Below are 17261 nucleotides of genomic sequence, written 5' to 3' on the forward strand. Positions count from 1 at the left end.
TATTTATTGTTTGTTAGTTTATTCTACAACATTTATCAGCATATTTTATAAATGGATTGTGTTTAAAACCTTAATTTGCAAATTAAAACTAAGAAAGACTAAAATGTACAAGGCTTTTCTCGGAAATATGGCGTAGTAGAAGTGTAAGACAGCATAAAATGCAAATACTGTATCAATCCAGTGATTAAACTTGCAGAATAAATACACAGATTGTTGCTCTTACTGTGTAATCTAACAGTCGTGAAATGAGGAATAACATACTCTTAACTGCAATTTTTTTTGCAATTAAGCTATAGTTATGAGTTACCTTTAAGGGGGCACTAAACTCCCTGCCAGTTGGTTTCCAGTGCAAACTCGATGTAAAGACTTCTCTCTGAATCTATTTCAGAGCCAGAGTGACAGGCAGCAATTACAGCAGTCCTGCCCCCCCATTCATGTCTGGTAATCCAAACTGGTCTGCCATCATTAACCTCTTCCACACTGTCTCTTTGCTCCTCCTCATCATTTAAATGACTCTCTTGCTCACTCTTGTTAAAGACATATACTTAAGCAATACAGTGGTGCTCTTGAAGATGCTCCCTCTTCCCAGTGTGATGATTTGATTATTAAAGTGTCATCGCCATCTAGTGGATACTGTGCATCCAGCAAGTGAGGCCTCCGTTGCTGAACTACTCTATTTCTGTACAGAAACATTGTTAGAAATACAGCATGTTTACTTCCATGTGCCTCTGTTCCACAGCTTGCTGCTTCACAGCTCCCTCTCAATTAAAATGTCAGTAGAAGTACTAAACAACACAGCCGATAACCCTCAAATATTTACAGCTACAAAGCAATCATCCTCTTACTTTATGCTGCTTTGTCAGACTCAGCGGGGGCTATTCAAACAGTGTGCAAATAATAACTAGTGCAAATCCAATATGTTAATTCCTCTTAACTCATAGAGGTGAAAAATAAGTCTCTTATTGCCGCCTACACAGGTTGAAGGGCTGTTAAAAACCTCTTGGACATTAATGAGAGAGGAGAGGGAAAATAAATGTGTGTGAGGGAGACAGAAAGTTACAAGAAGGGAAAGGGAAGTGGGTGTATCAGTGACTGTAATCTGCCCTCATAAAGGCGGAATTCATTTAGTTCCACTCAAGAACGACAGAGATTTAAGTGTCCCCACATTCACAAGCTTAACCTTGGATCTGAGTGTGCGTGCCCTCTGCTGAGAGGTACAGGATTAGGGTTGGGGATCCAGGAGCAGCAGAAGTAGCTGAGGAGGGACTGGGAGGCAGAGGCTGAACAAACAGTTCTCAACTATTCAACTTCACACTCAAGAAGTTTTTACCAAACACCGGCGTTGAAATTGTGTCAACAAACCTCTCGATTCCCAAATCCTCGGAGATCACGTATAAGTCCAAATCTGAGTCACCAGGGTCATGTCCAAATCGAGTCTCAAGTGGCACTCGGTGTTCTGATAATCCATCCTGGTAATCCACCCTGAGTAAAATGAAAATATCCAAATTAAAGGATCAGTTCACTCAAATGACAGACACAAAAATGTGAAATAAAAAATTGTCAAGTAATTACAATTCCTTTTTTTACTCCACTATGTTTATCTGATTTAAAGTTACTAGTTCCCTTTAGATTTTACATTAAAAACACATGAAAGCTTATGAAATACAGTGCATTTTCAAAGGTTAGGCTACAGTGGAGTACCTGGTTGTGGCCGCTTTTCACATTTCAGATCAGTGCCACCAAACATTTCTCCTCTAACCTTCTCAGATAGTTTTAAAAAAAATTGGTCAAGGTGCAAAGAAGTAAAATTATCAAATATTTCACTAAAAAACCTGCAAATATTAAAGAAAAGTTAAAAAAAAATATTTATGTGTAACAGTAGTAGTTCCGTAAGCTGTGGATTTAAATAGTTGTTCCACTGCTGCATGGAGGGATCCAGCTGTGAAGATAGTTTTGGTTTTATTTGTCCAGGTTTTGAGGACCCTTCTCTAAGACTTCTGCTTCCACTCCAGTACAATGAAGGCTGATTAGATTTAGTCTCTAGTGCTCACAGCCAGAAGCAGCTACAACTGAGGACACTGGGGTTACATCCTCTGTTTTTTTTGTTTTTTTTTTCATTTCAATTTGAGGGGTTTTACAGTCTGGAGGGAGTTTACATGGTGGGCACTGTACAGGCCAATAACAATATTTTTAGATTAATTTAAATAGAGGTTTCACAGGACATGAAACACACAAGCAGTTACACAAATGAGCTTATGCTTCATCACACTCAACAAGATGATATCTAAATCCGCTTTATTCTTACATCCAGATATACACCATCTCCATCAACATCACCGCCTTCGTTGTTAAGAATATCATCATCATCGTGATCTCAATCATCACCTTCAATGCCACACTCAAGATCAATCAGCGTTTTTAGCTGTTTTTAGCTGGTTTTTTTTTCTGTTCAAAAGCTAAAGCTGTGATAAATAAAAATAAAACATTTGGTCCTTAAATATATAGTCTAGGCAACATGGTATCAGGGGTTAAGACAGAAATGCCTTGTTGCTACCCACACAAAACATCGAACATCACTGGAAATGGCACTGAAACAGTGTCGTAGGGCGACAGAAGGAGGAGGCCGCCAATTGAACATGAGGCTGATGGCAGTAGAGAGCAAAGTGTCGGGTAAACCGAGAGAAAGGGATAGATTCTGTGAGTGTCAAAGAAACAGTTAGAGCGACCAGAGCTGTGAAATCAGATGAAAGGCAGTGAGACAGGTGAGAGATGAAAGACAAAGAGGCCGAGGAGTGAGGAAGCATACAACAGACCCACAGAGAGGCACGTATTTACAGTACAGGGAGCCGGGTGGAACAAAATCAAGCGAGCCACAGTGCACAGCAGAGCAGTATTGTGTGTCACACACACACACACTCACACACACACACAAAAAAAACACAATTTACAGAAGTTGCCAGAGTGAACACATAGGGTTAAGTTAAAGTTTTGTCTTGTTCAAAAACTAAACACCACACACCTGGGACAACAAAACTACCAGTGGACTGCTCCTAATTATTAAAATTCATATGAGCATCAACTTTACAGTGATTTTTAAACGCTATATCCTTATAATTATTATTATTCTGATGAGAAAATATTACACTTTGGTGAAGAATGGGAGACAAGAGGGAGGTGGAGCTGGAAATCAGGAAGTGTCTGCTCTATTGCCTGCATTTTGACATTACAATAGGCCTTCTTCCCCACAGCAGAAAGATTATTATTTTCTCACATTTATTATTATTGTCATGATAATTTCCTGTTACATTATGAGAGTCTTAAATGTTTTACATGTATTGCTGTTTTCATTGACTTTTAACATATACTACAATTATTTTTTCTGACTCTCAGCTATTGCTTACATCCTGTTTTACTGAGTTCCTGCAGCATATTTCCACTTCAGCTCCCCTGCTTGCTCCAACAATCACTAACACAGATATGTATGTATACATTTGTATGTTTTTTTTTACTCTACCTCAGCCTGCACCACTCAACACACCCATAAAGTCTTTCTTCTCCCTAGATGACCTGGTTGAGTGTCACGCGAACAACTGATGTTCTAAGACAATCACATCCTAAAGTGAATGCAAACAAGATGTACCTGTCCACATGAGATCATTGGATGTCTGGTGCCAACTCTGACACAACTGTGTATATCCATGGCTCTCCTAATCAGCACTGGCCACAACACAAAGTCCAACATCCTTAGAGGTTTTCTTCCTCTTCTTTCTTACATGTTGGCAGGCAGTTTGTGTCTTAGTCCCTCTGAGTCTTTTCTGGCGAGTTCTAGCTGAGGGTCCTTTTTCCCACCTTTAGGGGAGGTGGTGCTGGCAGGGGTGGCTGCATGTGCTGGCTGGGTGGGTGTAGTGGTAGATGCCTGAGAGGTCTGGGCAGGGATAGAGGGTGTGTTGAGTTCTGACGAGTGGGTAGGGGCAACTAAGGTGGTTGGCATTTGTTTTGGGGGTTGAGAAGAAGCAGGTGGGAGACTTGGAGCGATGGTAGTAGAGGAGGTGGTTGTAAGAGAGGAGGGTTTAGAGGAGGTGGGGCTTGGGCATAAAGTTGTTGTGGATGAGGTTGTTGATAGGGTTGATTTGGTGGAGCGACAGGAGCCTGAAATGGAGCTTGGAGTAAGGACAGGAGGGGTTTGCTTTACAGGATGAACTGAGAATGTTACTTTAGTAGGGGAACAAGTGCTAATGGGTGTTGAGGCAGGAGCTGAAGTTTGGGTTGGGGTTAGAGGTGAGGCCTGTTTTGGGATTTGGCTTGAGGTGGGACCCCTGGCTGGGCTGGAGACAGAGGGCTGGAGACAAATTGTTGGACTCTGGGATTTACTCAGGGGGGGTACAGATGTAACAGGGATTGGAGAGGAGGAGGGTGTAGGGGTAAAGGTCTGGGTAGGAGTAACAGGTGTGCAGGTTTGCATAGGACTTTGGGAGGGGGTAGAGGTGCGGGTGCGGGTAGTCTGCGTGGGAGTTGGAATCGGAGAAGGGATTGGGGTTGGAACAGGACTGAGGCCAGACAATGGAGAAGAAGAAGGGGGAGTGTTAGATGCCTTGGCTCTGGGGCTCTGGGGATGCGGTGGGGAAGAGGTGACCAAGGAGGAGGGAGGAGGAGAGGAAGTAAGAGATGATCTGGGTCCATAGGTTTGAGGTAGTGGAGCAGGGGTGGAAACAGAGGATGGAGGTGGTGTGGAGGAGGGAGAAGGAGAAGAAGGGGATGGTGTAGGAATCGGTTTGGGACGAGGAGTCGAAGGGAGTGACAATGGGTTTGTTCCTGCTGGGGTGGATGGAGTGGAGCAGGGAGGGGGAGAAGAGGAGCGAGAGGGGGTCATTGGGATTGGTTTCAGGCGAGGTGTTTGGGAGAGGATGGGGCTAGGAGATGAGGGGGTGGGTGCAGTTGAAGGGGTAGCAGAGGAGAGCGGAGTTTGCTTTGGGGGGGAGGACGGTGGCAGAGAAGCTGCAGAAGGCAGGTGTGCAGCTGTGGGTGTGGGTACAGCGGCAGTGTGAGGTGCACATTGTGTGTATGTGGCTGTGTTTGCAGATATAGCCTGTGCTATAGTGGGCTGAATGGGAACTGTAGCCTGTGCTTTTGTTTGTGTATTAAACGGTACATTTGTTGCCAGCTGTACTGGCACATTAGAGGTCAGAATGCCTGCACTGCCTCCTCTGGCTAACTGCCCTGCCAGGAAAGGAGCCGCCAACAAATTTCCACCAGAGGCCTTCCGGTGGAGAGGTGGGTGTGGCTGCACTCCAGCCCAGGAGCGGTGAGGCAGAGTGGGCTGTGAGGCCGACAGCAGCCTGGCCTCCTGGGTGAGTCTGCCCAGTGCTGGCAGACCCTGAGAGCTGTTTCCTCCATGACGCAACAGAGCTTCTTTTGCTCCCTGCTGACCTGTAACAGAAGTGTTGCCATCTGCTGGGGCACCAGAAGCAGCTGTGGCATTGGTGGTTGGTACCTTGTGGAGGGGTGGAGTTGGCGACCCTCCTCCTGTTGGCGTTCCAAGTGATCCAGCAATTACTGAAGGATGATCAGCCTGGAGGCGGAGGCTGTAATGAAGAGTCCGTCCTTGTTGGACAGAAGTTGGGACAGAAGAGGCTGGAGTAGGTGGTGTTTTAGCAATAGGTGGAGATGTTACCCCACCAAGAGGGCCCATGGTTGAGGGGGAGGCAGGAAATCCTCTTGGGGACAGACCACTCATCCCTCCCATCGTCATCATTCCGATGAGGGAGCTCACAGAGGGGCGGAGGGGCTGTAAAACAGGAGCACGAGGGGGTGACAGAGGGAAAGAAGAGGAGGGAGAGGGGGAGACAAGAGGGGAGGGCAGGAAGAAAGCACCTCCAAGTGCATGTTGTTGCTGCAACTGCTGGAGCTGCTGCTGCTGTTGCTGCTGTTGGTGCATGAGGGCAATGGCTACATTACTGGTGGCAGCTGCAGTCTGCAGGGGAGCGTGGACCAGTGGCGCCCAGATAACTGGGCGTGGACGAGGAGACACTGTGCCACTTCCTCCCATAACTCCACTTCTTCCTGCAGCAGCTGCAGCAATGGCATCCTGCATGGCCGGCATGCTGTCATGTTTAACAATCTGCTGCACCAGCATGCTGTCACAGGAACCCAGACCGCCTGCCGCAAGGCCTCCCCCTGCTCCCGGACCCCCTCCACCCCGGCCTCCACCACGACCCATACTGCCCCCAAGTGAACCACCCTGGGATGACTTCCGCAGCAGCATGGAGTTCTTCCTGCCTGTAGTGGAGATAAATGGAGACATTCTCAGATTTTAAGAGTGAAAATAAGTTATTGAAATGGAAGGTGTGAAAGAGTGAAAAGTTTACTTTGTAGAAGTAAACAGAGTGGTCTGCTGAATACACAGCACAGCTGGAGTTTTAGCCTCAAGGTTTTTCTGTTCCTCACTGAGAACACTCTCAGCTCATCCTTTATTATTTCAGCTTTTATTTCTCTCAGCTTGATTTCAAAGATGCATTTTAACCTTTCAGTTGAGGACATGCCTGACAAAGCTTCTTGGAAATTTAGCAGAATTGGATGGATAATTGCAAGGTCATTGCAGAATTAAAACGCTGAATGGGAAACAGAAAGTCACTGCAGAGATAAGATGGTGAGAGAAATGTATGCAACACTGAGAAATCCATCCACACGTTACCAATTCGGTCCAATCGGTCAACAGCGACAGTTTCGAAGGCACGCCTCATCATCGGATGTTCCTCCAGCACCTCGTTAAAACTGTCCACACTAAGAGAATACAGCCGACAGTATGTATCTGCCCGGACGCTGGCTGTCCTCCGTCCACGAGTCAACAAACAGATCTCTGAATGTGGGAGAAGAGACAATGAGAGGTGGAGAAAAGGGAAAGGGCACAACACAGATAGAGACCTGGCAGCAAGAAGGTCTGGGAGATAAATTAAGCCCAGTGTATATACAGAACTACCATCACCTTCTACCTCTCAGGCAGGTACCACAAACCTCCTACTCTTGTTTAACCTAAACGCCTAAATGTCCTCACCTCCAAAGTAAGACCCATCGCTCAGCTTGGTTTCCTTGTTGCCACGGGTCAGGACACTGACCCGTCCATGTTGGATGAAGTACATCTTCCGTCCAACTGTGCCCTCACGGATGATGAAGTCAGAGGGCTGAAACACTTCAAAGCGGAGCTTGGTCAGCACAGCGGTCACAAAGTTGGGATCAGCATTGGCAAACAGCGGCATGTTAGCCACCAGGCTACGGCAGTTAAAGCTGACAATCTCCTAAACGAAGAGGGAGGGGAAGTCAGAGAAATTTGCTGAAGAGGTGAAGACAGTATTTGTATGGGTACACGTGTGAGTGTTTGTGATTTTTTTTTACCTCTTTAAGTGGCTCACTGAGTTCTCCCAGGATGTTCTCCTCATCAAACATTTTGCCCTGGAAGCGGTGTTCGTAGTACTCGTGGATCTTTTGCCGAACATCTGCAGGAAGCTTGTGGAACGACATGTACTGCTCCACTTGCTTGTACTACAATAACACACACACATGCACGGGTCAGGGATCTGCATACAACCACACTAAGTATGGGCAGATCGATACCTAAAGTATGATGCCACTGATACTTGGGCTTGTTTTGCTCATCAGTGCTAAAATTAATAGGATCAATACAAAAAAATGAATACATCAGATCAAGTTCGGGTTAGGCTTAGGGTTAGCTTTCTGCTGCTGTCGTGTGCAGATGGGTATCACCTCATTAGCTTAGAGAATTCACACAATAAAGGTCTTTCTTATTTGCTATTTAAAACAGCTTTATTTTTTTAACATGTAAATCATAAAGTAATTAAGAGAACCGTAAAGAGAAATCTAGATTCTGGCAAATGTGTTTTGGGGTGATAAAGGTTAATTAATGATTTGTTAAAGAGATAAATTATGATTCACAGCTCTTCCCTACATTATAGTAAATTAGCTGTTTTTAATTTAAAAATGATCTGTATTAGTGTCAATATCTGTGGTTCTTGCCCTATTACTTGGAATTGGATCAAAACCATATTTTGCTGTATCACCCCCGACCCTAAAACATGTACAGCACACAAAAGAACATATGCTTGGCCAGCGAAATGTACAGTTACTTTGGTCAGAAACTGAGATGAAATGATCAGAAGGCTGACAGAAATATCATCGGTTTTATCTCGTAAAATGAGAATCTTTGGGTTTTGGACTGCTGGTCAGACAAAACACATAATCTGAAGATGTCACCATGAAGTAACAGATGGATGAGCGTCATGCTTCACCTTTTCCTGATACTGTCGTCGTGAGGAGTCCAGCGACTGGATGAGAGCGGTGGCGTGGCCGATGAACATGGCATAGCAGGTGGCGCCTACGATCATGCTGAGCATGGTGAGCCACACATCAGTCATCCCCTCTGGAGCCTGGGCACCATATCCAATACACAACATGTGGCTCATGGCTTTGAACAGAGCATAGGAGTACTGCACACCCCATGTGTCATTCTGTGAGTGGGAGACAGACAGAGAGGGTGACAGAAGGAGTAAAAGAAGATTCAAGCGTTAATTACCAAGGCGCTGTAATATTGAACTGTTCTTATTTTAGGTAGGTTACAGGAGCTTTTTCCTCTCAAAGGCACTCAGCCACACCACTTCAGAAAATACAACTGAGATCATAAAGTGTAACAGCAGAGCAATTTAACTGTCAAAAGCTACTCTGCTTCAAAACAGAGCAGCTACAGGACACATAAAAACCACACAAACAATACAAGGGCGCCCATCATACGTTATTAAATAAAAGTGCTAAAGACTACAAATGAAAAGACCAGCCCCTGTTTGTGTCAGTGTGTGCGTGTGTGTGTGTATGTGCCCTTTTTTTTTTTAGGTTGTGTGTGAGTCCAATTATACTAAGATGTTAATGGTTCAACGGATGAGGGGACTTTCTCTGGGGAAAATCCCAGCATCGGCCTGCTTAGCAACAGTCGCCCAGGCAACCGCTGAGACATGAGTCAGCTATTCATACATCTGTGTGGATTCATCGGCGTCCACATCCGTATGCCTGCACACACGTGACGAAATCTCCTTCAGGTCCCTAGGCCTTCAACTGTTTGCGTGCATTCACACCTCCACCTGATCTCAGTCGAGGTTTTTAATTGGAGAATCCTTTTTTTTTTTTTTTTTTGATGATGATAGTCAATCTTATTCCAACTGGACATGTCGCTGCATGAGCCAATTAACACAGATAAGGAGCAAACAAGGGCAAATCTGATAAACAGCCTCACTCTGCACACATACACACATAACCCAAAACCAGGTCTTTCAGAATCTATGGTTTGCTTTCCTCTGAAATAAATATTGCGGACACTGTTCAAACAAGCAGAGATAGAGCTTTGTGTGTTTTGTGTGACTCAAATTGAACGTCATGCCTTTTTTTCTCTACACAGCACATCACTCACTGAAGCATGTTAAAAATAACAGTCGCATGCATGCAGATGTGTGTTTAGAGACTCACCACCATCAGGTTCTTGGAAACCCAGCAGTCAGGAGGAAAGTCCTGTAGCATGGGGACCAGGAACTGGAGACAGCCGTCCCAGTGGCACAGCAGCAGCATCATGCCGATCAGGTTTACGATCCTAACCATGGCACTGGCAAGGTCATAGGTCATATGGAAGATCTAAAGGAGGAGTAGACGGAAAGAGAAGAAGATAAATGTGAAGCATGGGTAACAAGTAAAAGGGTGGATGGAGAAGGCAGATGAGGTTTATGTTTTCTAGAAATTCATCTCAAAATTGCTCAAAGTGCATTTTTAAAAAGCTTTTCTTCTAGCTTCAGCACAATATTCAAAAAATTGATGAGTCTACAAAAAACCCCACACTATTTCATAGGAAAAAAACTTTAGATGAGTCATACCTTAAAAATTAAATGAGTTTTGAACTACCTCTTTCACACAAACATCTCTTTCCTTCGACTCTGCTCTCTTTCTGCAGCCTCTGTTCCCTGGTCCCTGATTCTCACCTCCTCCCACTGGTGGATGTAGCGGATGAGTCTGGACAGGCGAAGCAGCCGAAGCAGGCTCAGGATTTTGGTGAAGCGGACGATGCGCAATGCCCTGGCCGTCCTGTAGACCTCCGAGTCCAGGCTGTCCACCATCAGGAAGATGTAGTCCACCGGGATGGATGACACAAAGTCTACGAGGAACCAGCTCTTCAGGTAGTTCTGGCGAATCGCCCTGAGACAGAACATGGTGGAAGACCGGAGACAATCCTCATTAGGTAATCCAGCTTTGTGGAAGTGATTTCAACATTTGGCTGGCATAAAATCGTCCTCATCAATATTCAGCAGGAACGCAACTGGAACATGAACAAAGCTCAGCCACTGGCTGTGCGTAACCTTTTACATCTCATACATGGATTTGTGTGAACACAAACATAGCAGGTGGCCTGAAGAGCAAATTTAAATTTACTGCGACAGAACTGTTGCATTGATATTCCAGACCAAACATGCACAATGCCCCAGCCATCCACACATAAGACTGAAGACACACCCAAATGCTTCTACCAACCTCGGGTCCAGCAATATCTCAGTGCTGTCTTCCTTGACGATGCCAGTCCTGAAGTTGAGAACCAAGTCGACCATGAAGAGAGTGTCAGAGACCACGTTAAAGATGATCCACGAGGGAGTGTTCTCGTCTCTAAAGAAGGTGATGCCCACTGGCAGGATGATTAAGTTCCCCATCATCAAGAGTAACATCAACAGGTCCCAATAGAATCTAGAAAGAGAAAGATAGAGATTTTCAGCTGTTTTCCATTGGTGTGAATGTCTTTAGAGCTTTACCATAAGTCTCAGATACAGTTTTCTTCAGACTTTGTTCTATTTTTATTTCTTATGCTTCCTTTTGTACAGTATGCTTGTTTGCACTGAAGACATGTTGGCATGTCACAATGGGAAAAGTGCAGGTGTAAAAAATATAATTAATGACGAGTGATTTAACTGCTTCGGACATGGTATTGTGCATAGTGACTCACTGTTGGTTGGCGTGTGTCGGTGTGTCAGTGGCAAAATGACGTATTTTTTTCATTGAAAAAAAAAAACCTTCAATCCTACAATTTCCATAATGGAAATAACTGGAGACAGCATTCTTCATTAGAACCTCCCTGTCAATTATTAAAAAAAAAAAAAAGAAAATGCAAAAAGGCTTAAAACAACTTTAAAGACACAACCAGTTTATTTTTAAGGAATTCTCCTCCAGAGTCATAGAAGACATTATAGCACTCTTTTAACCAGATGAGTAGTAGTCTCAGTGAGGAGTGAACTGGTCATAAATTGGTGGAGTGTCTCTTCAAAGGAGGATTCAGATATATTCCGGTATACAAACTGGTTTTTGAACTTTCTAGTCTGTCTCCTCCCCTGCCTTCAGCACCTTTTTTTTTCTTTCAGTTAATCCTTTTATCACATTTCCTTATATAGCCTATATTCCTATGTTAAAATTTTCTTTCATATAGTCTTCTCTTTGTTACCAGATGGACAGTATAACAACTTAAGGCTCATCCAGGACAGTGAGAAGTGCAAATTCCTCCTTGTAAAATGTTTCCCTCAAGTCAGTTTCATCCTTTGCAAATGCTTCGGCAACATAAAGTACATCCTTTATCTCTCTAACAACAACGCAGAGCAGAACAGAGCTGAACTGAATTTAAAAAGGAGAGACAGTCAGAGAGGGACAAAAGGAGACAAATGATCAGTAACCTTGGGAGGCGTCATCAATCTGTATTTCATGCTGGAGGGCACTACTCTGTGACGTAGCCTCCTCATAAGGATAAGGGGAATCAGTCACGTGATCAGGACGATGGAAATGATTAAAGTGTGACAGAAGAAGTGATCCAATCATCTGGAGACAGTTCCTGTCATCTTTCTGTCTCTCTCTCCGCCTAATCCCTTTCTCCATCACCTTAACTCATATCAGTGCTTTGCTTCTTCTCTTCTCTCTGCTCTGTCTTTACTCTCTCTCTGTCCACACACACACACACACACACACACACACACACACACACACACACACACACACACACACACACACACACACACACACACACACACACACACACACACACACACACACACACACACACACAATCTCTCTCTCTAAGAAAGTACACTCAAGCTCTGTGGTCGATTGCTATTGAGCGCTAATTTAGTAACACAACCTCATGGTGTGATGCTACCACTAGACTGATGAAGATTAAGTATGAGTCATCACTCTGCTACACACACACCCTGACTTTGTCACTTACATACTGACAGATGTATCACTTCATAATCACTGGCAATAAATACAGGGATTGTTTATAGCAACACAGACGCAGCGATTCTGTAACTGTTGTGACAGTGATGGAGATTTATTCCTGACCTTGAGGACACGCTTTGTTAACTCTGATTATAGGGAACAATTCAGTAAATCACATCATACTACACCGGTTGTTTATGTCTGTCTGTGCTATCCGTGTATAAAACATCATCCAAAATCCAATATTTTCCAGTCTAACTCTATGTTCTGATGGAGGCCATGACCTGACAGAGCTCCTTGAGAGGAAAAATATTTGTTTTTATTATGATGCATAGGCTTTGATTTTGCTATTGTATATTGCACTTGAGCTGAAAGGATTTGTCGAATAAGAGATTTAGGGCTGCAACTAGATTAGATCATTCTGACTGCAAAATATCAGAAAATCATGAAAAATGACGGTCACATTTTTTAAAGCCCAGGGTGATGTCTTCAAATGTCTTTTTTTCCCCTTCTTTTTTGTCCAACAGTAAAAACTCAGAGCTTTCAGTGTGTTATCATAGAGGACTAAAGAAATCAGAAAACATATATTTGAAACACATTATTTCTTAAAATTGGACTCAAAATGTCGCTGATTGAACTAAGTGATTGAGTAATCGTTGCAGCTCTAAAGCACTTAGTTGATTGACAGAAAATGAATTTTTTGATATTCATGTAATCATTCATTTTTTTAAAAGAAAAGTGCCAAATGGACCAAACCAATTAATCAAGATAATAATTGATAGCTGAATGAATAATGCAAATAATCATATTTTGCAGCACCAAATAGGACATTATCTGTCTATAAACACACACACACATAGAAAATGAAAAGCAGTGTTGAAATGTCCCCCTCTGTCTATCAGACAACTTGCAGCTGTTTAAATTGGGGTTAATCAAACCTCAGTAATGTGCATGGAAAAGTGTTTTAGTCTGCCGAGCAACATAATAGATGACATTTTGCTAGTGACTGCACATTGATCGGCCTCCTTGTACTAGATTTTTCTGCTCTCACTGAGATGTGGCAGCTGATTTGAGCTCAGTGTAACATCAAACACGAGAACAACCAAACAGACAAGAGAAGACGTCAGATGCAAACTAAAAAAGATGTGAAGGTTTGTCATGTCGGGCTAAAGACCTGACAAATCCTGATTTCTGATCTCCCATCTGTGGACTGATGCAACCCTGGGCTGTGTGTTGTGTGTGGTTCATGCAGGTAGACATGTACGCGGACCTGTGTGTAGTGTGCACTCAAGAACCCACACACACAGACCGTCACTTATACACACACACATAGGAATTGCAAATGCAATCAAAGCTGTTCTCAGAGGCCTCATCAGTATTCCATTCTGAACATGAACAGGTGCTGGAGGAGAACTGACCTGCATCTACCTGCTCAGCTGTTGTCAAACCCAAACACTAACTCTACTGTAATTGAGGCCAAGTGTCTCCTGAGTGGCCTGTGATTGGTTCCCAGTTTGCAGTTAGCCAGATGTCAGTTCTGAGCAAGTTTCCACCCCTCATCCTGCTAGACATACAGACAAACAAGCGCAACAGCAACCAACTATTATATAATAAATCTCTGTTACTATATGTGTAATGCCACCAACCCTGTTTGACTCATCTCTGTTGACAGCCGAACCGTCTGCCCTCCCTCGTGATCATCCCTCCTCTCATTTCCCTCTCGCTTTGCATGACTCTCTTGGTGCCAGAGTATGAATTTTCTTCACCTCCTCTGCTTCGCGTTATGTATTCTTATAGGAGCAGCAGCAACACATCTTTTCTTAATGAGGTGAAGGGCATGAGAGCTTATCACTAGACTCAATAAAGACAGACCACACTCAAGAATACATATTACAGCACATACACACACACACACACACAGAGGCTGCTATGTTCAAGGTCAACACCAGGACAAAAACACATGAAGGGCCTTATCTGTCTCCCCTTCTCTCTCGCTCTGGCCTCACAAAGTTCCTCTTCAGATGTCGCCTCAGACTACAGGTACTTAACTGAAAAGTTAGATGACTGAATTATGCATAATGCACGCTCAACTTGCATAATTCAAGACGTCATGCATAATTGATCAGAATTCAGTTGTGATTCTCCTACAGGATAATTAGGACTATTAACATCTTTAATTTCTGGCATGAATATCAACAAGTGCAGGAGGGGGACTGAGATCCATCCGTCCACACCCCTTCATCCATCCCTCCTCCCGATCCTCACTAACCGCATCGTTCGCCGAATCACCCATGAGCAGATTCATGAGCAGCACTTATGGGTGATCATCAGATTGACAGATGATACAAAACGACTCAGTCGGTGCGTGAGTATGTGTGTGAGTAGCTGATGAGACAAAAGTGGGCCAGGAGCCTTGGGGATCAAGTCATCCATTGTTGCTGCAGTCTGTCTGGAGATTATGAATGCTGTCTCTCCCTCCGCTGTCCACCTGAACATTCAAATAGTGCATTTATGCAAAGTCTTTAACAGCTGAGTAGTAGCATGCCCGTGGATGGCTTGCATGTCAGTCAGTGAATAATAACACCTATTAAAAGTATGTGTGTGTGTAAGAGTGGTGCGTTTGAGGCAAACCGGCATTCACAAAACTGCCCTCCCATTCTTGCCTCCATTCAGAAAAATGAACCTAGAGAAACATTTCTACTGCTCTAACTACTGACTACTTCCATTATCAATTAATGTACTGGTTACTCTCTCCATTAATCAAAGAGTTGCTTTGTCTATATAATAGAAAAATGTCCTTCACAGTTTTCCCAAAGCTCAGGATGATGTTTCCAAATGTCTTGTTTTGTCTGACCACCAGACCTAAAGCCATAAATATTCAGCCAACAGTTACATAAAACAGAGGAAAATGAGATAATACTCACATTGGAGAGGCGGGAACAAGGAAATATTGGCCATTTTTGCTTAAAAAAATAACTGAAACGATTATTGGATTATCAAAAGAGTTAATTTTCTGTTAATTGGCTAATCTAATTCCAATCAGTTCCAAATATTTTCCCATAAGAATTCACAACCAGGCTCCTAATCAGGAGACTTTTACTCAAGGAAACCAAAAATTAACAGCCTCAATAGTCATTTTCTCCGCAGGTGTGACTGATTGTTGTGCAAATTGTTCAGCTCAAAAAAAATACATTAAAAAATCTGACTTCAGGCACGAAGTCACCAGCAGGGAGTGCTGTGCTGGGTTCACCCAATGTCCACATGAAAAACATGCTTAACATTTTACCTAATTGATATGGAAGTCATCTCTCTCTCTGAACCCTGGTCAGCCAAAAGCCTCATGGCTAAATTTGTCCTCATTTACATCTCCTTGCCTTTATCTCCATCTAACTGTGAAAACAACAGGCTTCAATCAGTCATTTTTTTTCTTGTTCTGTTACGAATGGAGAACCTGCTATTGGTGTGCCGTGACTATCCTGGAGCCCTCGTCACCTACTCACTGCCCTTTCCATAAACACCTCTCCTTCTGCTTTCATCGTGCCCCCAAGGACTTTTCATCCGCTCCACTCCCCATTTTTTTTATTTAACCTTTCATACATCTTCTGATTCTATAGACCCCGTTTCCTCCAGAAACTCTGTCTCCCTCTTTCGCCTCTGCTCTTACACTCACATCACTTCCTATACACTACTGTTGTGTCCCTGGCAGTATATATTTAGCCTCCTGCGTGACTCTCTCTTCTCCCAGTTGTTCTCCCCATTTCCCCTGTTGGCAGCTGAAGAGTCTGCTGAATGTATGATCTGTTTCTCCTTCCCTGTTCCTCCATCTACTTAAGTGTCTATCATTCGGCTTCAGAAGTGCTCGCCAAAGTGAGCACAATTTCAGCTTGCTTTGATTCATATTTCAACCAAAAGAACATTTTGTGTCTTTTATGTGCTACAAGTGGCATTTATTTTACAATTCAACATCAGTATAGCAGCATGTTGAAAAGGTTGTGTGTGTGTGGCTGTGTACCTGAAATCACTGTAAGGGTGTATGATCCATGCCCCTGCTGATTTCAGTCTTTCCTGCTCCAGCGCCACAGCTTTGTGGGATCCAAACATGCGCAGGCTGAACTTGTTGACCCCGGGCTGAAGCATGGCTCCAAACTGTCTCTGGATGAAGGTGCTCTGGTTGGAGTTGCTGTAGTCCTCTCCGTCCAGCCCAATGCCAAACCCGCCCAGTGCAGACTGACCCACCATCTCAGGGGTCCCTGCTGCGGTGGTGTTGCAGGCCGTGGTGGTGGTGGTCTCTGGGCCGGTGGCCACCACCATGACTCCAGTCCCGGTGGAGGAGGTGGAGGCCAGGGCGGCGCGAGACGCGGCAAAGCCCACTGAACGCGGCGGAGGATACGCCGTGGCAGAAGAGGAGGGCGGTGGAAGCGGAAGGGGAACCGGGGTGGTTGGTGTGCCCGCTGTGCGGAAGGGAAGGCCGTCCCTAGTGGAGGAGCTCATGATGGAGAGACGACGGCCGCGTCCACCTGAGGAAGTGCTATCTGCCCCGAAAGAGCCCTTCTCCCCTTCCAGAGAGGCCTGGGACAGCCTGTAGCCCGGAGAGGGCAGACTGCCCTTACTGCGCCGCTTCGAGTCCCCTCCGTTACGTCTAGGCAGGCTGTCACCCCCAGACCCCCCGGTGCTACCGGGCGTACCAACACCTCCAGCCACCCCATCCATCCCAACTCAGGGAGGAGGAGGAGGGGGGTGAATATAGGCCTAACCTGTAACTCCTGTCCCCTCGGGACAACTACTGTTCAGTATAGTCGACCTGACTAGATTACATAGGTAAGAGTGTCAATGTCAATTTGAATGATAAATTGAAGAAGCTTAAGAGAAGTGTCATCTGTGTCTCTTGTCATTCTCCTGGAGCACACAGCTCACACCTCCGCCTTCTCTCTGCCGATGTGGCCATCCTTACCTCGGTGCCCTTGGAA

The 17261-nt window shown here is 44.5% G+C and overlaps 1 protein-coding gene across 1 annotated transcript; it reads right to left on the bottom strand.

The window, feature by feature from the left end:
* Positions 1 to 2296: 2296 nt before the first annotated feature.
* On the bottom strand, positions 2297 to 17004 carry LOC121185979 (potassium/sodium hyperpolarization-activated cyclic nucleotide-gated channel 1-like). The gene is made up of 9 exons (XM_041044543.1): positions 16307 to 17004; positions 10576 to 10782; positions 10029 to 10242; positions 9526 to 9687; positions 8301 to 8519; positions 7390 to 7536; positions 7052 to 7292; positions 6692 to 6856; positions 2297 to 6276 (listed from the first exon to the last, which is right to left on the bottom strand). Exons 1-9 carry the CDS (start codon positions 17002 to 17004, stop codon positions 3770 to 3772), a joined length of 4560 nt encoding a protein of 1519 aa, XP_040900477.1. The 3' UTR covers positions 2297 to 3769.
* Between the last annotated feature and the right edge of the window lie 257 nt (positions 17005 to 17261).

This window comes from Toxotes jaculatrix, chromosome 8 (assembly GCF_017976425.1).
Source record: "Toxotes jaculatrix isolate fToxJac2 chromosome 8, fToxJac2.pri, whole genome shotgun sequence".
In the NCBI taxonomy this organism is placed as follows: Eukaryota; Metazoa; Chordata; class Actinopteri; family Toxotidae; genus Toxotes; species Toxotes jaculatrix.